Here is a 25,607-nt window from a genome sequence, read left to right as displayed (position 1 = left end):
CCTCTGATGCTTTTTGTGTTCATCAACCTTTCTTTCATTTTTTCCCCTCCCTTTCCGCTGCGACCTGCATACGCTTCAATGAAAGACCGCGCGAAAGAATAGCAGGATAACGTGACGGAATAACCCGAAACAGGTTGTTTAATTGCATCAGCTAATACTCGGCAATGTGTAACTTGCCCGTTTCAGTCTTCGAATTTCTGCTTTCATAAACCGTTGCTTTCATACTTACGCATATTCATCAAGCGTCTCGTACAGATACACTACCATTCAAAAGTATTTAGATATTCGCTAGTTTCCTTTTCATATAATTCACTAAAGAATTCCTATCAAATATATTTAAAATAGACAATATGTGTATAATGTGTGTGTATGTGTATGAAAGAAAGAGAGACTCACGAAAATATCATTTATATCTTTTTCAACCGAATACAATGAAATTAAATTTTAACTAACATAATATACAAATCTTTTGTTATTTTTATCATAAATTTTGCGTTATTTTTATTAACAAGTTCCTATTAATTTTGTAAATTTTTATTATTTTTTAAATCTTCTACTGTACCTATGACAGATACTATACTCTGCTATATAAACTTTCATTACACCAGTACGATATTAATAACTTTTAATGTAAACGGAACTTTATGAACTGCATTTCCATATAAGCTACGTGTATCGCAAGGAATCTCCACGTATTCCGCCCCATATATGCCATTTGTGAAACTTGTTTTCCTTTATGATTAAATTGCTCTTAATTAGTATCAATGTTTTATATCTTTTGTTATAGATATATAATAACGTATAATTGTACCGTTAGTTTACTAAAAATGGTATACGTATCACGATATTACGAGAGAACTTTGCAATTTCAAACTTTGCGATCTTAGTTTCACGTCCAATAATAATTATTTCGAAACTTTCTTCTTTGCAGCGTCGTACACGGTAACCGTAATAATCGTATCCTTCGACGAAAAAAATATGGCACGGCGCGCAAAAATGCAACAGGCAGCTCGTCTTCATCTATTGAATAACTAGACGATCGATTGCAACGAGGCATAACACACGGCTTCACGCTTTCTGAAGCCGGTCTACGAGGTGAAAATCGCGAGGAAGAACGAGGTCTTTCGCTTCCTTTCGGATACCACTAGTTCGTCAAATAGTAACGTGGCCACGGTGAAACTTTCGCGAAACAATCATGCAAACGTTATGTATAGCTTTTGAAATTAATTAACTTTTTTCATATAATTCGCTAAAGATGGACTAACATACGGATCTGCGAAATACTTCAAACGATTTACATCGATTACGTTTACAGGAAAAAATTTATTAACAAGAAATTTTTACGGATACAAAAGCTTCTTCAAATTTCATTAACGCTATGACGCGAACTGAAATCGTCTTTAAATTTTGATTAGGAATAATTCTCTTTACAAAGAAGTTCCATTGAAACAGTGGACTCTATTTTCCTACAATCTTTTCTTATATAAAAGCACGAATAAATTTCAACAGAAGCTTGCCTTGATTATATTCAAAAATGAAAATCCTATAATTTCGTAAATATAAACGTTCCCTTTTCCGAAAAATATTCCGAACGTTCCACGAAAAAATTGTTCAATCTGAAATCCTTATTTGAGATACGAGCTAAATTTTTTCATTGGCGTAGAAGCTCGGAAAAAAATTGTAATTTTCCTCCGACTAATGATCACATCGATAAAACATCTGCAAAAATTCCCCGACAAGTTTCACCGGAAAGATCCATCCTTGAAAAAAGGTGAAACCCTCCTGCTGCAAACAAAATCTTGTCTCTTAGAAAAAAACGTCGAACAAGTTGCGTCGGAAATCGCCGTCATAAATGGCAATCGTAAATTAAATTTTTTCTCCTGCTGCGCAGATCTGGAAAAAGTTTCGCCGGAAGTTGGCCCTCCGAAAGGTTCACACCACCTTTTTCTCTTGAGGCCGCAACGAATTGGATCGTTCGATGACCGTTGAAAGATTTTAATCGCGCAATAAACGACCGGTATGGTGTACCAAGAAAATCGTCGATGATCCACATCCGGTGGTCCATCGTCGGCATCTTTTCTCTTCTCTTCTTTTTCGAGGTGAACGCGCTTGCAAAAAGTGACCTTGCACGATCTTCGCGGATCTTCTACGCGCAGCCAGGATCGGGGCCCACTTTGTACACCATCTGGCTCGACTGGCAAGAGATAGTTATGGTTGCCTCATCATCCTTAATACGAAACCACCGCCGGGTGATACACTACCTAATTCTAGTCGATGATTTCCCTTTCTCTAATCTACTCTAGGGCTACTTTTACCTTCTCTTGCTTTTCTTCTTTCGAATCACGTCACTTTTTCTTCTTTTTGTTTTCGGTTACGAGTGTGGTTTATGGTATTAACGATCGACAGAATGTTGGTAGATTAATTTGTTGAAGAACGTAGAATTCAGAAGAAGTTGGAACATTAGGGTAAATTCTATGGATGATGTGTAATGGTCAGTGATGTTTTACCACTGGATTTACGTAATGGTAGTAGCAATTCTAGGTAATTGTAGTCGATACTTTCCCTTTCTCAATTATCTCTGCCACTATTTTTATATTCTTTCCTTTTCTTATCTCAAGTCACATCTTCTTTTTCGTTTTGCTTTTGGTTGCACGCGCTGTTTATGGTATTAGCGATTGATAGCACGTTGGTTGAAAATTAATTCGCTTTCATGTTTGTGAATGTAAATTCTATGAACGACGCATAATATTTTACTGTTGGATTTACGTAATGTGAACCAGTGATCGATAGTGTATCGGTAAATGCAACAAACAGTATCTCGTGGAAACACCTGGTCCGTGCCACTATTTTTGTTCATCGTACAGTAAATTTCAAAAAATCCTTTCAAAATCCCCATATGAAAATTCTATCACAAAAATTTAGTCCTTCCTTAAGTTATAAAATTATGAATAAATTAGATTTTTTCCTTTGCAAGAAGAATCGAAAAATCTCCATCAGAGGATCGTACAAATATTCCCTTCGAGTAATAATCCTAACATATTAGGTTGTCCGATAAGTTTCTTTCGTTTTATAAGGAAATAATAGACGCACAATGCTTTTTGTTTTATATTAGTTTATTGAATTATGCACGAATATAATAATAGAAATAGAACGAAATGGATCATGCCTAATTCAATAAAATAGTAATAAATATAATTCAATAAAATAATAATAATAAAACAGAAATTGTTGTTCATCTATTATCACCTTACGAAACGAAACTTTTCAGACAACCTAATATAATTACGAGATAGTGATAAAATAAAATTATGAATGAAAATGTATGAAATATAGATTTAACTACTTGTACTGATTTAATTAACTGTAAAGGACTGGTTAGAAGAGATTCGAAGAATGTTGTGGAAATGATAAGCGGAGATGAAAAGCATAGCGGAGTAATAACCTTTGGCTCGCGAATGCAAAGTCCATCGGAACGATTCTATGAAATAATTGGTTGTGTTTTGCCATTGATACAACGAATTCGTAGTTCCCTTTCTAACGAGTAGAATCGTTAAGGACGGATGTTCTGATTGTGTTCGAAAGCGAGGGGAAAGAGGATGGCTGGCACTCACCAATGGCGATCCTCTCGACAAACGCGAGCAGAATTGTTATTCTACGTTCAGTCAAGTCTTTTTCTAAATATAATCAGCCGGTTTCCGGTGGTGCAGCAGCCAGACGAGAAGTCGAAAACTATAAATACTTGTCCAGTGGAACACGCACAACTGCAGGAAACCGTGTCTTCGTATAATACGTTCAACAATCTCTCACTGCTGATGAATGAACGATTGTTCTAACGTTTTTCTGTGAATCTAATTATCGTCGCAGCCATTTCCTTCGGATAGTTTAATGAAGTCACTTGTTAATACGATTGTAATAAATCGATATTTATTTTTTTCTGTTTCTTTTTCCTTCTTTTCTTACTGATCGTAAGCGTGGACGATGTCTTGAAATTCAGAGAGGAACGAGGAAAAATATTAGGAAAGGAAGAAACAACGAAGAAATCGTAGAGGATTAGAAATTAATAAGATTGGAACGTGGTACAGTGTATCGGAGATTTTTGAGATTGAAGAAGAAATTATTAAGAATGTTGGGAAGATAAAAGACAATAAAAGAGTTGGGAAGCATTGAAGATCGATGAGAGATTATTGAAAAGTGACAGAGAGTAGAGAAGACTTTTGGAAATTACGTCGAAGTTGCATACATAATTACAATTCGAGAAGAATGTAATCAGAGAGTTGGAAAACATTATACATTGTCCCGTGACTTGTAGATAATCAATTGGGAGATGATTTCAGATGCGAAAAGCAGTCGAAAGGAAAGAATAAGATTTTTTTATATGACGCTTCGTTTACGAGAAGATCGAGTTTGAAAATTTGGCAAGTATATCTAAATTTAGCTAATTGCGGTCTGAGCAAGAGCAAATAATCGACGGAAGGTTAAACTACATGCGAAGACAAGTAAAAAATATAGAATAAAATTTTGTTACAAGATGCTTTGTTTTCGAGAAAAATAAATTTTCTTTACCGTCCTCTACTAAACGTATTCAAACTTTATTTCCTTGAAAATGAGACCTGAAACGAAAAAATTCTATTTTCCATTTTTCCATATTCCATGATAGCCTTCTATTAATTGTTTGCTCGTACCTAGTCGGTATTTAGTCAAGTTCAAGTCTTCTTGACAAATTTTGAAACTCGATCCTCTGGAAAACGAGGCCTCGGACGAACAAATTTTATTCTTCCTGTCCGACTTATTTTTCCACGTACAATCACCCGCCAGTCGAGTCTAAACGTTTTTCAAACCGTGTATAAAAATAACAATTTAATCCTCGAAATTATCGACGTCACATGATATAAGCGTACATGAATGTACAAGTGTAATGGCCGATTATGGTAATAACCAGATGCAGTCTAACAGGGCTTGGCATAGTCTTAGAAACCCTGTAGACAGGATGTTCCCTCTTATATTTATCAAGGAAGAAAAAATCCGCCGGAGTACTTTCGCCTTCCTTCTCTGGTTCTTATTATACAGTCGGCAGCCACGCTCTTGTTAACGAACTACCAGGAATGCGTTCGAAGCACAATCCCACATAACGTCGTTTTACGTTATCGAACGCGCTGTTTGAAAATATCGATCCTCTGCTATCTTTCAATTGTACGTTAATTAACGTTAAGTAGCGTCAAACGTACAATAGAAAGCTATAGCTCGATTGAAATCAACTGGTTGCTCAAGGTCATCGAGAATATATTCCCCCTAAACCATATTTCTTTAATAATATATTTATAATTATTTTATTTATAATTAGAAATTATACAACGCGACCTATTAAATTTCTTCTCGGAGCTAAAGCGATTCTTTTAGAAACTAAAACAGAATTTTTAAGGTAAAACTCCGAGCATCGAATTTTCGGGCGTTTAAAGAATCAAAGACGGTCTTCTTAATTTTACGGTACACAATTACACGCGAGCGCTTCTGTGCGTTTCCTTTGCGATCAAAGGGAACGCGCGCGGAAATAAGAAGGAAGATGGTCGAAAAGACAGACTGGTGAGAAGAGATCCGTCTAAATATAAACTTGGCAAACTGGTGACGAAGGGTTGCTTTTGAACGCTCGGACTTCTTGAACGAATTGGACCGCATTTGTATCATTTCCCCATCTCCGGACAACGTAATACAAATTGCCGCTGTAACGTAATTTGAAATGTCGTGATAAAAATGGAGAAGAAATAAGTCATAGGTAGTTCGTAGATAATCTTGGAATTCAAGAAAAAAATCGTTCCACAGATTCTAAAAGAAATTAAAAAGAAAAAAAAAGAGAACAAATTTAATGCGCGTCTAAAATAGCGAATATAAAAATAGATAGGATCAGGTTGTATTATAATGTAATTTGAAGTGCACTGATATTATCGTACATTGTAATAAAGATAATGAAGAAGCAAGAAGCTATCGGAAGGGGAGGAGACGAGACTAAAAATCGAAACAAAGACGAATTCACAGATAATCTTAAAAATTGCACAGAAGAGCCGGCCGACGGAGCAGCTAATCTAAATTTACTTCGACATAATAACACACTTGGAGCCCTTTCCACCATCCCGTGTCCCGGACCACCCAGCATGAAATTTTACGACACCGCCTTATTACATGTTAATCTTCGCACGATAAAGATTACGCGATACCGAATACTTACATACGTGCGTAACGACACTGTACACGGAATGGAATCACAATTTTGCACGATAACACGATAATTGCCATGTAGAACGGCGATTAAATACAGATTTCTCGGTCGAACCAACTTCTAATTGCATATTTGTTTGGCTTATTCGATCTACGGGATACCGCTACGACACCTACGTTTTTATTTGTTTCATGTTCTTGTTTTTTTTTTTAAGGTGACGACAAAAAATATCTCCATGCCATTGTATTTATAACGGTATTTACATACTAATTAATTAGGTCGAAGTATAATAACTTTTGTATCATTCAGTGGTATGTTTCGTAGGACTAGAAAAATTTGATACGATCTACCGAACATACAAAAAGAAATTCTTTTCCATTTTTCGAAACCGACAAGGTGTACCCTCTTAAAGTAACCGTGATCCTCGAATTTTTATATTTCAATTGAAAATATTTTGTACTAAGGTCATGTGTTCTTCTATCCACGAGATTGTGGAGCACTTTACGACAAATTCATGTTAGGCATATCACGTAATATTCTTATTAACTCGATACCAAGTTTACAATAGTGGAAATAATAATATTTCATCCGTTGATACATTTCAGAATTCCATTTGAGAAAGAGAAAATTACCGGAGCATGAGTTGTACATCCAGCCACTCTAATAACAGCAACACGTTCGAACTTCTGCAAAAGAGCAGAATGTTGAATCGCGAAATGTGGTATACCATTTGAACCGGCACTAAAATAAAGTGTACCGTAAACCTGGCACTGAATTAGTAAAAATATCATGTAACTCGTCTTTTTAATTTGTTGTAAAGTCCCTTACAATATCGTGGAAAAGATAAACACACGACCCTATTTGTTACCATACCATAGGTAACACTGGTTTCGCTATGAAAACGAAATATTTTCGAAATCTTTCTCATCGTCATCTGCAGTACACTCGTCGCTATTAATATTAACATAATATTTATGGATGGAGAAACAAGCATTTTCCTGGAACCATAGATCCTATTCCTTTATTGTAATTTTTCTGGATCCACCCAGAAACATGTCACACAGAACGAAGATCCCACTTATGGAATATGGATTCCGGCACTATTCCCGTGGGCGGTTGCATTCTATTGTATCGAAGCGATATTCCTTTGTGCGCGGACGATTATTCACAGGGGAACACGACAGTCACGCCGAAAAAAGAACGCAATAGATCGAAGATACCCGTGCTAGGTCGAAACACGTTGGTTCCTGTTGGTTTCAGCTTTTTGTGCCGCGTTCAACCCGAGGAATGCCGTGATTCCGAGGGTGCTCCGGAAATTACACGAGTCTAAGGTTGGCTATCCAAATTATAGCAAAAAGAGAACCACTTATCTCAATAGAGTTATTATCCTAAAACTCGCCAGTGTTTTCCTTTATACTGTAAGGATATTCTTCGGTTGTGGATGCAAAAAGAAACGAAATAATGCAGGGCAATTGGAAAATGTAGGATCAGCATAGTAAGGTACGATACTGAGAGTAAAATTTTTTAACCGAATGTGTCTTTCATTCGAAGGTACTTTAGGCCGTTTTAGGGTATTCACTTCGAAAACGAGGGTCGTTTTTCACGGAAACGAACCAAAGTTTTGAAAATCCGATTTTGTGAACATTTGGTCAACGAAGGTCTTAACTGTAGAAATCCGTGTAAGACCGTGATCGAACGGAGCAGTAAACGGTAAGCGGCGGCAACTGATGGCACAGTCAATGCCAATGCTCTGAATGCCAATTTTACCGCTTACCGTTCTCTGTATGGTCACGTCCACAAGACAGAAAATAACCCAAATCTAATACAATGATCACGATTCAGGTGCACACAGAATAAGCTATACAGGAGTTTAAGAGCAGTAAATCTTAAGAAATGTATGTGGTCGAAATCCACGAGGATGTCACGCATCGACAGGTTGACAAAATTTCTTTGTTTACCTTATTTTGGTGAAAAACGACCCAGATTTTCGACATCGATGATCTCGAAAACCCCGAAAAAGTCTCGTTTTAGTCGAATATTTTGCAATCTCGATGCTATACCGGAGCTGAAAAGTATTTACAAAAGCCTAGAATAATCCGTGTATAGAGAAAGTAATTGGAAAATATAGAAGAAAATTCGCGGGATTTAACACAATTTATTAACCCAAGAACCACGAGTGTGTTTCCTTTATCGCGTAACAGAGAGTACTTCAAAGTGCCGATGCGGAAAACGAGGCACTGATGTAAGGAGCAACCGGATACCATCACAGTCCATCTGTCTCGTCGCCAAAATGACATGACGCGTGGTCGCACCTGGTTGTCGTCGAAAGAGGCGGTCGTTTCGCCATGTGACCGTCTCTGAGAGCCATCAGCAGCGGTAGAAAAAGGGAACAGCGAGGAGAAGCCCGCGAACACAAAGAGGAAAGAAGCATCGAAAATGCGGGAGGACGTCGCAAAAGAATATCCGGCTCTTCGACATATGTTCGAACATCGCATCGGCTCGAGCCTAAACGCCATGTACTTATCGAAAAGGTTCAAGCCTCCTTATGTGTCAGCTGGAGAAGCTGACTTGTTCGGTAATTCGGTTTCAGAGCCATACTTTCATTTTAACCCTGCTGCTTTTTTAGTCATCTTCGATCCAATTATATTTTTCTAACGTTAAAAAGTATCTTCATGACTTGGGCGAAATAGCAAATAGTCATGTTGCCGTGCATGAGTTTTATGTTGAACATCTTTTTATAATTGTAAACAATAAAAAAAAGTTCATACAAACTTGTCTTCCAGTTAGAACGAATCTCTTCTTTATCGCATTGTATCTGCTTGGTTTCTCAAAAAGTTTTTAAAATGACCTCTGAGAACACAAAGCTGGAGACATTTCGGCATTGACTGCCCTGCTCTTTTCATTTCTTCAGGTATTTTCTCTGTAAGTCTTGTTCGATTCTCTCATTCGTCAGTGAGCTTTCCGTACAGGATGGATAAATAAAGACACGAGTAAAAGTCAATGACAAAATATCCCGCAAACTTACGTTCAGGTGTGAAAAGATCGTTTCGAACATCCCTTACGAAGATAAGCAGGTACAAGCGGGTGTCGAAGAAGAAGCAGTTCTCCAATGCGACTGAACACCCTGTATATATATGTATACGTAGCTAATTTTATTACTCGTTAATCCTTCGAACAAACTAATATGAATTATTTAATCCCACGAACTTACCGCTAATAGAATTCTAAACTAACTTCTCTTTTTTTAATTTTCACGTTCCATGAAGCGTGTATTGATTTGAAATCTTTGACCTGCAGTCATAACGGCTGTACGTATAATACATATTATTATGTGTATAATACAAGGCGACGATGAAATAAGATTAGACTAATTGAGGTAATCGAACGAAAAGGAAGAGGAAGAAGCGGCTAATTGCGACACTATTCGTATTAAACTAGATGGATCGTTCTGGAATGTTAATGGATATCTGCACAGTGTTTCCTGGCTGTCAGCGATGACTTTCAAAGTGTTGCCCGAGCCTAGTTCGCTCTTTAATACGGGTTTTAACGATGCAGTTCACGGCTACGATTACCCAACCATCGTTAGTTATATTTAGACACGTTAATTGGGACCGCAAACCTCGATAGACACAATCGGCTATTAAAATCAGCTGCGTCAAAACACCAGTACACGTGCGCCGCTAATTCTCAAGCGAAAAAGGAGACATCAGTTGAACGACCTTGCGCCAACAGGTCGTTCAACTCTTTCTGACCTTTTGTAAGCTAGGATTAATTAATTGCAACTTGCATCTTACGGTTCAATGGAATCTCTTTAAATTAATTTTATTCATTTCACAGCCTTATTTCCAAACCGTGAATATTTATACAATTTTTTGCTTAAAATGCACGAGGACTAGAAGACGTTGACAAAGATGTCATAGCCATTTGCAGATTATAATACTTTAGTTGGAAAATATTATTCTATAGTGTAGATAGTATCGTTCAACACTAGATCCTTTGGAAACTAGGATTAATTAGTTGCAACTTGCATCTCATGGTTCAATAGAATCTTTTTAGACCAATTTCATTCGTTTCTGAGCCCAATTTCCAAACAGTGAACATTTATAGAATTTTTTATTTAAAATACGTGAGAGTTAGAAGATGATGAAGATATCATTGGAAGGATGAAGGAATTTGTAGGAATGGGTATAGCTATTTATGGATTATAATACTTTAGTTAAGAAATATTATTCCATAATACAGATTATAGATAGTATCGTTCAATTCTTGATCTCTTGGAAAGTAGGTTCAATTAACTGTAACTTACATGATTCAATGGAACTGTTTTAGTTTAATTTAATTCACTTTGGTCTTAATAATCTTCAAACTACGGATGCTTATGATAATTTTTCTATAAAATACCTACAAACATAAAAAGCATTTACTGTAATCGTTAGTTCAAATTATATTATACATGCATCGATTGTCAAGTTAGGCATATGTTTCCACTGAACAGATATAAAATATGCAACTCATTGCATCTTTTGGAATTATAGCTTGCAATCTGTTCAACTTGAATATATACAGTTATCCTTATCAAAAGTAAAACAGTAAATGCGCAGCTACCATACCAGAAACGTTTGAATATTTCATACACGCGAGAAATAAATAAAAATGATTTTTTTCTAGGGTATAGGAGAATTTTTATGGATCACTGTATACTTATATTTAGCTCTAAATAAAGTGAACATTTTTATAACATGACACAAGGGTAAATACCTTATTCGGTTTTCCCAACCGATGAGCCATTCAGAATGCAATTACACAATGTGTTATCATTTTACTCAAAATCCAATGCTATCGATGACGAACTTCCCCTAAATATCTTAATAATTTCTTAGAAAGTATCTTCCGCTTAAAGAATTCGCTGATCGATGCGTATATATTTTTACAACTGAAGATTAAATACCTATACATATATATGATCAAAGAGAACGGTGAGCTTCCAAGAACTCGGAGCTAAGATAAGATAGCGAATTAAGTCTCAGTCAAACAAACGGTGCAAATTTCTCCCGACCACTATGTATACACCTTGACAATAGGAATATGACGAGTCATACGGAAGTAAGCGACTAATGTTCGTCTTTCACTCGAAGTAAGAATCATGCCTCGTGGATGCCTCATATACTTTCTATGGAATACAGACATCAGACTTGCTCACTGTGTCTCAAAAGGAGAATAACATTTAACTCTGCTATGCAACGCTTTCAATCATTGTCAATCCAATTGTATTTTTTTAATGTCAAAAATATATCTGAAATCTGAACAAAATTAGACATTAATACAAGATTTTCAATTTCGCGTTCAATATGTTCTGAGACTATTACAAATCTTCGCTGATTACTGAAATTAGTACAAAATTGACAAAAATCGATAGAAATGTGTTTATATTTCTTTCTTTGTGATTCTGAAATGTTCTCACGCTTGAATAGGAAAAAGTGGAAGTAAATAATTAAAAAGAACTGAACAATTCCATTCCACACAAATCTGAATTACTAAAAAGAAACTTAATATAGACCAGCTGACTAATCCACGTGGAAACAATCGTTAAAAGAGAAATTACCATGTAAATATCGCAGATGACTCATGGAGCATTCCTCGAGTGAACTGTGTTTCGCTGTTTCCTCCACCTCCAACTTGAATGGCTGGAGGAAATACCAAAAGGATCTCGCGGACTGAACGAGATCACGACAACCTGCTGGTAGAATCAAACGCGTTGACCTGAAAATTATATCGATGGATCGTGCATAGAAACGTGAATGCGTGAGAACACGAAAGCAAATCTCGATCGTGGGACGAAAGAAAAGAGCGAAAGAAGAAGGGACAAGAGTGGCGGGAGCAAGTGCCGCACCCTGTAGAACCTCTCCAGTTCTCATTTCTCTGCCGATTGCTCACGGATGTTTGAAAAGAAAAGGGGGAAAGAGAGAAGAAGGAAAGAAAAACGGAAAATGAATAAGATATGACTTGGTTGAACTTTGTTTTACAGTATCAACTATGTTTGACTGGCAACAAACGAGCAGAATCTAAAAACAGCAGTTCCGAATTTAAGAATTATCTCTAATTATAAATTCCCTGTGCTGAGATCTACTTAATTTCAATTCTAATCTAAAGCTAACCTACTAAAATTTAATTAAAAATTTTAGCTTTAACTTGAAGTCAAATCTAGCAAAATTTAAGCGAAATTTAATTCAAAATCCTAATTCAACTTAAACACATGTCTAATCTAACCTAGCCGAATTATAGGCTGCTAAAACTTTGTTTTAGAGCACCAACAATTTTTGATCCATCTCTGTGCTCTCTGATGGTAAACAAGTGGAATTTAAAAACACTAATTTTGAGTTTAGGGAATTTAATCCTGACCAAATTTATCAATTTATATTTCAATTAGATTAGGTTAGATTTCGAGTTTAAATTCGACAGTATTTTCGCTTTAAAACAAAATTTGTTATACGGCGTAGTTGGGTTAGAAGAGATTACCGTTTTAAAAAGAATAATTGATGATGTGGAGGAGGAAAGGCGTTTAGAAAGAACGGATCGAGGCTGTCGGGTCGTCACACTCGCTGCCCGGTACAACAATGACCATCAGAAGGAGTAGACCGGAAGTCTCTTGTAATCCGCGGATGCCTGGCCTAGGTTAGAATAGGAGAGGCTAGATCAACGTCTTGGCTAACGGTATAATATTTTAACCATTTGAATTATTCTTATATGATACATTCATATATATATGTGGAAGATAAAAAATCCAAAGGTATCTGTCGAAGAAGGAGAAGATTTATTTTAAAATTGATACGACGAACATATATTACAAACCAATAACAAAGACTATAAAACGATGTAAAAAATGCAAATATTCTAACCGGAATTAAATGCAAAAAATGCGACACATAATGGTTCTCTGGTTTTCTAACAAAAGAGAATTCCTACCCTAACGATTAAATAGTACGAGAATTCGTGTTTCGAAATTCTATCATTTCTAACCTAAATTAGGTATTATTATCCTGAACACCTGATATCTCCGCCATCTTGAATCTAGATAGTTCACATCGCGTGTAAAATCCCCACATTATTTGTCCGAAAATTCCTTCGGGCATAGTGATTAGCTGAAGCGAGAATTCCAAAGCAAATTTGTCATTCAACATAAAAAAGAAGAATAATTCGCGTGACCTAAGAAACTCCCTATTCTTCGCTCCATTCGCATTTTTCTATGGTCCAATCCTCCTTTTTTTTTAGCTTTGTCGTCCTGCGGTCTATCATCAACGGTAATTTTGAAGCTCTTTCGACTGGTGGTTAACAGGAATTTGGGTCAGTGATGCTTCTTACAAAATATTAAGTTCCTCGGTGTCATTGTTCGGCATAAATAAAAAACTACTAAACTGCTAATTAATCTCGAAGGAAGATTAAAGTTTAGTTGATATTTTCTTTAAAAAAAGGTCTTTATTCCGGTTTACAAATCCGGTCAGTTTACAAATACGTAATTTTATAAATCAATAAATGCTGTGATAGCTAACTATTGTAACCTCATATAGAGGAAAAATTGCAATACTTTGCCTTATCGTTGTAACGTACGCTTTGTGCCTCTTTCTTTTGAGGTTATATCATCTCGTCAGGAAGATTTCTCGATGTTTTGTGAGACTTTAACAATACATGAGATAAGATAGTATTGTGAGGAAGAAACATGAGAAAATGTAAACGCATACATGGTTAAATTAGATTAGGAATTAGGAAACAACAATTCTGATGATTGAGAAATATAATGAGAATATTTATGATACTGACATATAGGATCTCTTAGAGATATTATGAACTGAGATATTTCTATATTACTTCATATTATTTTAGTACATAGTTTCGTATTATAAAAATTAAGTAAGTATAAGTAAAAACATAGTAAAATAAAAAAAATTGGTTTCTAAAAATGTAAGTAAATTTCTTAATTAAATAATATTAGTTGTGGAAAAGTTACTTAGAATCAAAAAAGGTTCTGTATTATAATTTTAAAACCTTTCTTAGATCAATGAACTACTCAATTTATTCGATAAATAACTATGAAAAGTAGTAATAAAATTAGCACAATTTGATAATATTCCTAATATTTTCACATGATAGATTGTAGGAGTACTATAATATGTAAATGTATATGAACGAACAAATTACTTTTACTTAGTGTATCGTTTATTATAATATCTATCCGGTTACGGGTCATGCTTTTGGTCTACTGGGGGTCTCGGATGATTATTAAGGTTTCGCGTGGAGTCACCTTACCGTGACCAGCCCGTTTCTGGTATGTTTCAAATGGAAAAGGTAGTACATTGACATTCGTAAGAACTATTATTCATAATTTCTTTCTTTAAAAAAATAAATGAAAGAGAAACTTTCGTATAAAGAGATCAGCTGACTAACTTGCAATTCTACAGGATTAATTAATATCTCTAGTAATTTAAAGATAATGTAGGTGCATTTAATTAGATAAGATAATATAATACAATAGAATATTAGTACGTAAAATAGTGATAGGTAAATATCATGAGATATTCTTTATAAACAAGATAGCTTACGCAAAACAAATCTATCTATGAATCAACTTTCTACGTATTTCCAACTCATTGAAGTAATGTTGAAGTAATATTGATAATTAAATATCCCACTACAATGTAATTAAATAAATGAGTTATTTTATATTATAGGATGTAAACCGGAAACCATATCAAGCAAACGGGAAAGGATTAGAATAAATAATAAAATAAATATTTGCAACAATTACTAATCACAATTTAGCCCGCCAAATACGAATCTTCAAAAGAGAAGAAACAAGCTTCGTACTTCGCAAAATACCATTCAAAATATGTCTCGATGAATCTATAAAATTTCTATGAAAAATTACGATTGTATATATAAATACTAATATAATTGTACGTATAAATAATTTAAAAATGATTATCTAGATTATTTTAGTAGAAGTCTCGAATAAAATATAATTGAAATATCTGATGAGACATAATCTTTTCCAATGAACGAGCAAATATGTTCTACAGCAAATCTATAAAATTCCAAGTTTATAATTTTGGTTATTTGGATCAGTTTCGTAGTTCTGTTGTGAAATATAAATGTAATTGAGTAATCTGAAGAAATGTAATCTGTTCGAATAAACGTCCACATGTCGTAAGTAACATATATGTATGTATGAATGTATTATAGTGTATGAAAGCAGAACGCATTCAGAGGTTGCCAAAGGAAGATTGCAAGTACGCGGCCACTTATGTTCATAATGCATCCCGTGCGTAAGTTCGCATGCACATACGCTCGTGCATTGTCCAGAATCGTAAGCCATGAAAACCAGTCTCTCACCCATAGCTCGTGCCGAACTTTCAGCGTTCATGTTGCGTGTGCATGTGTCATTAAAGTGGGAACGCTGGATAAACAGATACTTGTACAGGGTGGTCCATCCAACTGGGACAAGTTATACCTCTTCCCTATTTAATTATTATTTAGTTACAATTCGACTATCGATTAACAAATATTAGTAACGATTTTCGATCTAACAAATCTCATGAAAAGTATTGAAGAAAATGGGTGATATTTAAATTATTTTCATTTTCAATAATGTCATATTAAAATTCTCCCGATCGATCGGAAAGCAACGCTAAACTCAGTAAATTAACAAAAACGTAATTATAATATTTTTCTCCTATGATCTTCATATAAGTACACACGATAAAAGCAAATCTGATATAATAAGTGAATCATTGTAGTAAATTCTAAAATAGTATATATCAAGAACTAAACGAACATGTACATGCTACATATTTCTCAAAAAGTGGATCGAGGCGTAAAATAAAATCCAAAAACACAGGAACCCCTACTCCTCCCTAATCGTTCGCAAGAAATTCTCTAAGGGACAACAAAGAAATTTGCATCTTGCGTGTCTCCTAAAATCCAGCGGCCGCGCAAAAAAACTCCCCTAAGGAAAATTGCATAATAGAAATTGCAAGCTGCTGCGAGAGCGGCGTCCACTTTGGACGGAACAAGAACAATAAAAAAGAAATAAGAAAAAAATATTGTAAGAGGAAAAATTGAGAAAGAATAAAGGAAGGAATTGTCTGGTATTTTCTACGGTAATAAAGGGCGCGTGTGCCGTATTAGGGTGCAAAGGAGCGAAAGAATTCCGTGATACTTCTGATGGAACGAAACATCTGCCATAAGCTCCGCCACCTACTTCCGAATCGTCCACCATTCTTGCATACCCTTGCCATCATACCGTGAATATTCAATCCTCCCGATGACCAAAAGGAAAAGGTTATAACGAAGGCTCGTGACACGCGAACCAGAAAGCACCTGGTCGACTTTGTTCCTCTTAATCAAAGGACATTTTGTACGTGGTCATTACGCGTGGAAAAACACGCGACAATTGCGTGCACGGATTGTCGAGGGATCCTTGTTTTGTTCCCTTTTCTTGTTCTTTTTGCTTAACCCTTCCTTTTAAAGAAAGGTTCGAAGCTTTCTTCTTCTTGGTATTTAAAATGGCATTTGCGGTTTGTGGGAGTAGCTGGTAATTATTGTCTATTTGTTATTTAGCTATTTGTAACTATCTATCTGTTCCTTGCATTTGGAAAAAAACATGGATTATTTGGAAAAGTAAAATAAAAATTGATTATTTGAGAAATATAAAAGAAACATGATATAATATTTGACTGAACTTATGGATTTTCATGTGTTTATGCAAAATTTAGAAAATGCACAGGATAAATAAAAATAATATAGAAATTATTAAAAAAATATAGGAAATATCTAGAGTAAGATGCTAGTTATAATTTTTGATAGATAAAACGAATCTTTAAGCTCTATTTTTTTAACTATGCCTATTAATTAGATAACTATTATGAATATTATATTGTATATCCTTTTTTATATTTTTTAAATAGTCACTTTTTTATTTCTCCAAATAATCAATATTCTTTCAAAATTCAAGAAGCTCAGTGCTTCGAATTACAAAACGACACTCGAAACTTCTGAGGGGTAGTGCACAACGTAGTTGCAACCCCCAAAACCTGTTCATTACAATAGCACCACTGTTCATACGCGCAGTTTCTTTTTTAAGCAAAGGTTTCTATCGATTGGCCGAGGGTTGGTTCTAGCCTCGACGGGGTGATTTACAGGACCCCATGGTACATACGAATCGAAGGTATTAGAATCTATTCGAGGGATCCTTCGAGATACTGAAATTCAGCCTGTTCAAAGATTCAGCCAACCACACGAAGATGAATGCGTTTCGCGTCACTTATGCTCTCTCGATGTTTCCCTTGGTTAATGAATTATTCGAACAGCGTTAAATATTTTCGAAGTCACGTTGACAAAATTTTTATGTGGTAAAGGGAAGGGAAGAAACGAGGGTGGAGAATTTTGTTTTATTATTGAAGTTCCAAATATGTAATTATTTTGAGAAATTTCGGCTGTAGAAATGTTTTCAATCTATGTAGTAATTTAAAAAAAAATTGCAAGAAAGCCAACGAAGCAACCAAAAAATTCACATTAAAGTTTCAATGCTATATATTCTTGTTATAAAAAATTACCTTTAACGTCTTACTCTCCATTGCCTTAAAACTCAATCCTCTACTACAATTCCAATCTTCGCCAAAGATCCATAAATAAAACAAAATCTACGAACAAATTCAACTGTAAATTCCTCTATAACTAGCAATAAATTGTTTTCATGAAACAGGAAACAAGCTCCTCCTGAATGTATCAAGAGGGTGCATCCTGTTTCTTCATACAAACAAATCGATTTCACAGCGGGCGAAGAAAAAAACACGGCCAACTCGCGAGCATCGTTGTGGTCAGGAAAGAATGCCGAGAGGAGATTTTGCGTCCTGGTTCCTCGACATCTTTCATTATTTTCCGAGCGATCGAACATTTGCGCGGCAAAACGGAACGGGCCACGGAACGAACTGTGGGAAACACAGACGGAGGGCTTCGTGTCGGACGCGAGATGTCGAAGCCATTGAATCGCCTAAGAGACAAAGGAAGCGAGCTGCGCACCACCGGTTGCTGAACAATGAGCTGATCTTTGGAAATCGAGAGGCGGTTTTCAGCCTAAACCGGTATCAACCTATGATACGTTTATTTTTTTTTTATTTATCACATACCTATATGAATTTGTAGGTATACATAGTGGTTTGTATACATAGGTATTCGAAGAGTTATAGGAAATTAATTTGATGAATATATTGTTTTATGTATAGACTGTTGCCTTTTATACAATTACATATTTTTGAGGATATAATTTAAAAAATTGTTTTACTAGCACGTATTATAGGAAGCATTATACTTTGAATACTTAATATATTATTTCATACTACGTACATATTATGTGTAACTTTGTGCTTCCCAATTTCCTATAATTATATAAAAGTCCTCAATGTAATGATCATATTAATGAAGTCTGAAAATACATATACAGAGATGTTAAATACAGGCAAACTTAAATAATTGTACAAGTTAACCCTTTCACGCTCGATGTTGCACATGCATACCATTATATCCTAAACAAGTTGTTAGTAAACTGAATAATTATTTTCCTACTAACTTTTGTTACAGATTAAAGAAAATTCGGTTCTTAAAGGGATAAGTAGATCCTACATATATACAAGTTTTTGACGTTCTTCTAAAGAAATGCGACGAAATTTATTATATAACCTGATACATAGTTAAGCAACGAAATAGTTTATGGAATAATAGAAATAGCATTTGAAGTAGCGAGACAGAACGGAACGAACCTTTTCGTTGATCATATTAGCTGTTAACGTTGCATCGTCGTTGGTATCCAGCTTGAAAGACACATTTGCATATCAATTATATTCTGCCTACACACTGTGCAATATTATACTTCGATAGTTCCCAGACAATCTCACCGCCAATATTATCCCTCAGGCAGCCACCTACAACGATCCGCTATTATAAAACGCCAATATACCTGCATGTTCCACCAGATTTCTCAGTTTTATTCCACGTTTCGGTACAAAATTGCATCGTGTTTAACTCCTTCGGGCAATTTATTAAAGCCAAAGATAGATAATCATCTTTTTTCATTTTTCAGTTTCTAGAAAGAAGAGTACTTCCTGTATCCTTTATAGCATTTAATAGTGACAACTTAACCTGCTACTTAGGTTAGTTCTCTCTTTAATTGTAGTCTAGTTATTTACTTTGATTTCTAGAGATATAGTATTGAATAATACTACATAGGAAAACTATGAAATATTGCAAATCGGATTACAGTATTATTTTAAAGTATTTTAAAGTATTATGATATTTCATATTACTATTAATATAAAATATTACGAAATTACTAGTGCACAGTATGAATAATACAGTAATAAAATATTCTAAAATATTATAAATTTGCTATAAAATATAGTTTCTATAAAGTACTATGAGTAATCTAATCATATTAGGTACCGGAAAAAGTTCCTAAAAAAGTTTGTAGAAATTGGTTCTTGTTAATAACATATTAATAATAACAACAAATTGAATTTTGTGCAGTAATTGGTAAGCGTAATGCATGAAATTGGTTTCAGTGGAAAGTTTGATCTTTGTAGTTGGTATACATGCTTCACTGTTTTCAATTGTTTTGACATTTCGTTGTTTAAACTTCACACAACAATAAACATGGATAGCGAGAAGTTAACAATTTATGCTTTCCTACTATACCAGTTTGAACTTGTAAATACAACAGTAAATGTGGTATTTGTGTCCATGAAGAAAATGCTGTTAGCAAAAAAATAGCGTAAAAATGGTTTAGACGGTTTAAAGAAGGAAATGGATCGTTAGATGACGAGTCGCGTTCAGAACGTTCATCTGTCATCGAAAATGAGAACTTAGATTCAAACCATTTCAAACTCACGAAAAAGATGTTGAGGCGAACAGAATTAAATGACGATTTCTACGTCGAATAAAATGACATGTTAAAGAAGATCAGAACATTTGAATTTTATTCTAAAAATGCACATACGCACATACCTTTTCCGGTACCTAACGTTCTATTATAAAGTATTATGAATTAATATAGAGAAGGGGGACCTCCCGTACCCTGCAGGACATATGCTTTAGAGGATTTCAAGAGCCATCTGTCTGAGAAAGATTCGCGATACGATCTGGGGCCCTTCAAGAAAGAATACTTAGGATGTGATATTCAAAGGGGGACCATAATCCGGCCTCCCACGATGTTCCTAAATTTAACATTTCTTATGAATTACGAGAGGCTTGTACACAGTTTTCGAACCCTAGCCAACTGTGTTTTATAAAACGTCGGCCCACGTGCGCACGAGCGCAATCGACGCGATGAATTGATTGGTACAGTATGCTACAAAAGTTACAACCCCTATTGTTCCTTTCGTCGTCTGCTTCTTAGAATTTACATCAATATTCACACAAAATCATTGCCTTGAATTTTATTGAAACGAATAAAAAATGAAAATTTAAATCAATAAATTATTTTAAAAAATTCTTTATTTTAGGAGAATAAATTATCTGGAAAAAAGTTTTAGTAATTTTATACGAACAAATAAACTGAAAAATATGAAGAAACAAATTGTGTTAGTGGAATTTTGTGGAAACAAATAAATGAAAAATACGAACGAGCAAGCTGTTTCGGAAAATATTTAGAAAACCTTATACAAATAAATAGGTGGAAAATATAGATGAAGTTCCGAGTATATTTTGAGAATAAATGTACAAGCATATATCAAGTTCTACATTTCACTTTCATAATGCCAAATTTTTGTAACTATATGAAAATACTACTAAATGGTACGAAATTAAATATACTTGGACTCGAACAATTATTATGCAAATGTCTATAATAAATACAATGATGTTCAAATACTTTCTGTAACCACTGTATGTAGAGTAATCGTTTCAAAAACAGGTTCATGGTGCATCTGCCCTTTGAGGCGTGCTACCCTTGAAACAACAGGTCGATCGTTATCGTTGATGCCACTTTCGCCACGATTCAGATGAATGAAGAGAGCCGAGCATAATCACGCGTTATTGAGGCGAATGGTTTCCGGAAACGACCGCGATTCGTTTACGATTCAGAGGATTATTTTTTTATGAGATTTATTAGATTGCTTCTTTAAAAGAAATTTTAATATGACAAGAAGTTTTCTTTTTTAAAAGAGAAGTATAATATTAGAAGTATAAAAATTCACATCGCAAAACTTTTCGTATGAAAGACAATTTGCCTATCAACAAAAGTAATCGTACAAACTATCAACGTGTAAGATAAACAAAATACCCTGTATAACATGTATTGTTCAAACATAGTAAAATAATAAGTATAAAATCTTAATTACAGTTCTTCAACTTGAACTATTAAACGAAGGATTAAACACTTTTTCGTGGCACCTGTTTACACCGGATTAGATTAAATATCGCGGTCATTAATCACGAATGCATCGTAACACCAGGAAAAAAGAACATAGTTCCCATCGTCTTCGAACGATCCTGTTTACCTGTGCGTCTCAGGGAGAAATCATCAATCATCGCTTTGGCGACAGCGCTGCTATCGAAATCACCGCGATATATAACTCTTGATGTATTTTCTCTTTCAGTACGGAACAAAGCGCGTGTGCGCGGGCGTACATCCATTAGGAAATACAACGGAAAAGAGTTAACCACGCTAAAGTGAAGAATAATAAATAAACGATCGCGTCAAATTTTCCTTCCAAGTGGTTTCCTACATAGTATTATCCTCCCTGAGATATCAAATAATCCTTTTACCTTCTTTACATTTCTGTATATTATCGACTACAATCTAATCTTCTTTCGATCCCTGCAAGAACAAATAATTATGTCCATTAAAAAATTCCAAACATCTCTCTGTCAAAAGAGATTCCTTTATCTAAGCAACCGTATCTCTCTATTTAAACCAAGATACCAAGGTCTCCGAAATTTTATTATATTTGGCCAATATATTATCAATTGCTCTTTACCCATTTTCAATTGGCTTCGCCCGAGAAATAAGAAGAGATTCGAACTTTTCTGCGTCGGTCTATTTACACCTTGGTGAAACAGGATAAAAAAAGGGACCGTCGGAGGACCATTAGGCTGGTAGGAAAAAATGTTTCTTATTCGAAGAGCGACCGCAACGCGGCTCGTTTCGCTCTCCTCTAATTTCCAAGCGTACCGCGGAAAGATGGAGCATGTCGGCTAGCAAGCGATTTGTTCTTTTGGTGGAAGTCGATGATGGCTCGTGCGAACCACGGTGGAAAACGAAATGAGCAACAAGAAAACGCGATCTTGAGCAAGGTGGTAATTACACTACTGGCAGAAACTCTCCATCATAGTCTCCATCATACCCCATGAAATACACGTTTCTATGCTCGATGAAACATCGATGAATTGATCGACGATGGTATTGCCTTGGAGATTTTGAGTGAAAATTATACGTGAATTGAATTTCTTGCGAACTGCACGGAATGCTGATTACTACAAGATAAAGTTGCGCTGTAAATGAAAGAGAAGGAATTTCGAAATATCTGGAAATATTTTTGTAAAAAGAGAATTTTTTAGACTAGATTTCTAAAGGCATTTCTTATATTTATAATATTCTGCAAATACCGGGTGTATAAGCGAAATTATGCTATGAACGAAGGAAAATAATTGTTATAGCACTTCAAAATTAAAATTCGATAATCAATTATTCTTGCAGTAATCGAAAGTAAACTACTATTCTGCTTAAGAAATGTACCTCGATAATATCACAACCATAAATCAGTATTTAAAAACGAATCTTACGTCTTAGGGGATGATCCGTTAGAAAACTTCCAACTTACAAACTTGAAATGTTATATCTCATAAAGAAACATTTTTAATGATATCATTGGAATATCTCTAAAGAGATCTTAATTAATGGCTGTTTAAGGTAAATTGTAATAGTTTGAAGCGAAAAGAAATTTTGTATAAAAATAATAAACTTTCAAAACGTTTTCTAAGAAGGAATCAAGCAACGCTACAGTGTAGAGAATGTAATGCAGAATATACATAATTGCTTGAAAAGAAGAACATCGGATATGCAATTCCAAGGAAAACGTAAAAAGCTTTTAAGATAAGATTTCCCGTTGATGAGTTTCCCACATATTCATCCTTATAGTTTCGTCAGCAGTTTGAATCTTGATCAATCGTTTTGATACAGTATTTTATACATCTAATGCTTTAAGAAAATTAAGAAATATTCCCAAGAGTTAAAGTAAAAGGAATAAACTAGTAAAGACTGTGAAATAGCAAAATATGGTAACAATGTCAACGGATTGTAATTTGAAATAAAAATTCGTGGAGGTGGGCTGACCTTGAGAATGACTAAGGCTAAAAATGACCATAGTTCAGGTCAGTACACCTGAGTCATACAGCTCGAATTCCATTGAGATGAGCAATATGTACTACCGTGTACTTAACGCGTAATTCATAAGTAGACTGCGGATATTTATGCAGTTATGGCAAATTGGAAGATACGGAAGTGTACAAATTGCGCATAACACACAAAAATTGATAAAATATCCAAAATGGAGTATTCGTTATAATTCTTATGAATTGAAACCAATATACTATTTCTGTAAACGTGCTCATACAAATATACATTTTTTAAACGCTGTCATTTCCATATCGAACACTCATTCAATACCTGTTTCATAATCATTGAATACCTATTTCGAATATTACTCGGGAACAATCGTGACTCATTAGAAAAACACTCTTGAGTTATTTCAGAGCACGATGACATTAAACTATGAATAAAATCTGTTTGATCGATGATCAGAAAGGCGATTGTACCGCGAAATTGAGACAGAAGAGTAGCCCGGTACGAATAGGATCGTGGACGGATCATTTGCGTGTTTACATTGAATAAAAAGCTAATCGAAACCATTCGGAGTTATACAATGACGAAATGTAAACAGGGAAATGCTTAGTCCTTAATTTAACTGTAATTGTATTAGGAAAAGTTTTATTTCTACTCCTATTTTTATAATATAATTAAAAAATGTATTTGTTGCATTTTGAATAATAATTAGACTATGGATATTTATGTAAATTCACATTTGCATGGCTAAAAAAATGGATTTATATAGCTAAACAAATTGAACCTAGGTAAAGAAGAGTTACCAACTAAATATTTCGAATGTCAACATTTTTTAAATTTTTAATATTATTTTTCGTTATGTTTCACATTATAATTACAGTTATACTAATTAAAAATTAGCTATAGGGAATACATTTTTTAAAAGGGACCTCACTAGATGCCTTATAATTATCTTTTTTTTATAACATTCATGTATTGTCAATAAAGATCAATCAAAGTATTCACATATAAGTAAATTTGCATATACACGCATAAAACATATGTAAAGATAAAAAAATGAAATAACGTGCAAATATGTACTCACTTTGACTGTAAACTGCATTGGCAATGACCAACAACACGAGCGTTCCTCTGACAATGAGCCTCATATTCATCTGTTTCCTTAAACTTCAGTCTATTTCTACACCACTTGAACTCACTCACTTTCGATCCTCGAGATCCGTCAATATGAATCGCGACTCATCGATTAACGATCAAGCAAAATCATCCGCGCAACATTCATTGAACTATCGTATAACTAATGTTGTGCAAATAACGTTCTTTCCAATTATTAATTTATAAAATAATACATCTCATTCATAAAATAAAAGAGGAGGGAAAAAGAAAATATATAAATACAATGTATATTCGTCGAAAGTCAAAATTGGGATACGTCAATGAAGAGACGAGACTGTAAAAGCTCGGTCGTGAGCACGCCTTTCTTCAGCAAACGTGACTCCTCTCTTTCTTCCTCCCTTATTCCCTCTCTCTTGTTCCGTCCCTCTGAATAGTGCACCGTGAACCGGAGCATACAGCACTTTCCACGAGTTTTGCTCAGGAGGAACGCGATGAAATACCGTTTGATACTTTGTTCCTTCTTACAAGCTTGTGTTTACTTTTACAATACTATTCAATGGATAATAATTCTCGCTCACAATCGACAATGTAGGCACAAGAAGTGACAATTTTGGGAAATTTTGTCAGTTTACTTTTTCCTTCCTCTGTTCGCGATTTTATTCGGTGAATATTTGATCTCTATTTTGTTAGATAGTAGTGAATGATTGTATGTCAAGAGTCACTTGATTTTGAGCTGTGTCAAAGACTAAGACAGCGAGTCGAATCGAGGGGTTGAAATTAAAGATGAAGAAAACGAACCAGGAAATAACTGCGACCCGCACCGTGCCGCGGTTCGCAAACGAATGCCACTGAAGTTGCCGCTCTTCCGAATTCCGTGGCTACATAGGTGTGCGT

The 25,607-nt window shown here is 34.8% G+C and overlaps 1 protein-coding gene across 2 annotated transcripts in view; it reads right to left on the bottom strand.

The window, feature by feature from the left end:
* LOC122570274 overlaps positions 1 to 25,561 on the bottom strand; it is a 35,952-nt gene extending 10,391 nt beyond the window's left edge. Inside the window, exons 1-2 of one of the 2 annotated variants that reach the window (XM_043732385.1) lie at positions 24,996 to 25,561; positions 24,682 to 24,894 (exon numbers count right to left, since the gene is read on the bottom strand). In XM_043732385.1, coding sequence (XP_043588320.1) covers positions 24,682 to 24,751 — 70 coding nt within the window. In that variant the 5' untranslated portion in view covers positions 24,752 to 24,894; positions 24,996 to 25,561. The remainder of the gene's footprint in view (positions 1 to 24,681; positions 24,895 to 24,995) is intronic. The other variant, XM_043732386.1, reaches the window with a different exon arrangement.
* Between the last annotated feature and the right edge of the window lie 46 nt (positions 25,562 to 25,607).

This window comes from Bombus pyrosoma, linkage group LG8, assembly GCF_014825855.1.
Source record: "Bombus pyrosoma isolate SC7728 linkage group LG8, ASM1482585v1, whole genome shotgun sequence".
Lineage (NCBI taxonomy): Eukaryota > Metazoa > Arthropoda > Insecta > Hymenoptera > Apidae > Bombus > Bombus pyrosoma.
Note: the sequence above shows the minus strand (reverse complement) of the source record. Positions and strands in the feature narration are given on the sequence as shown.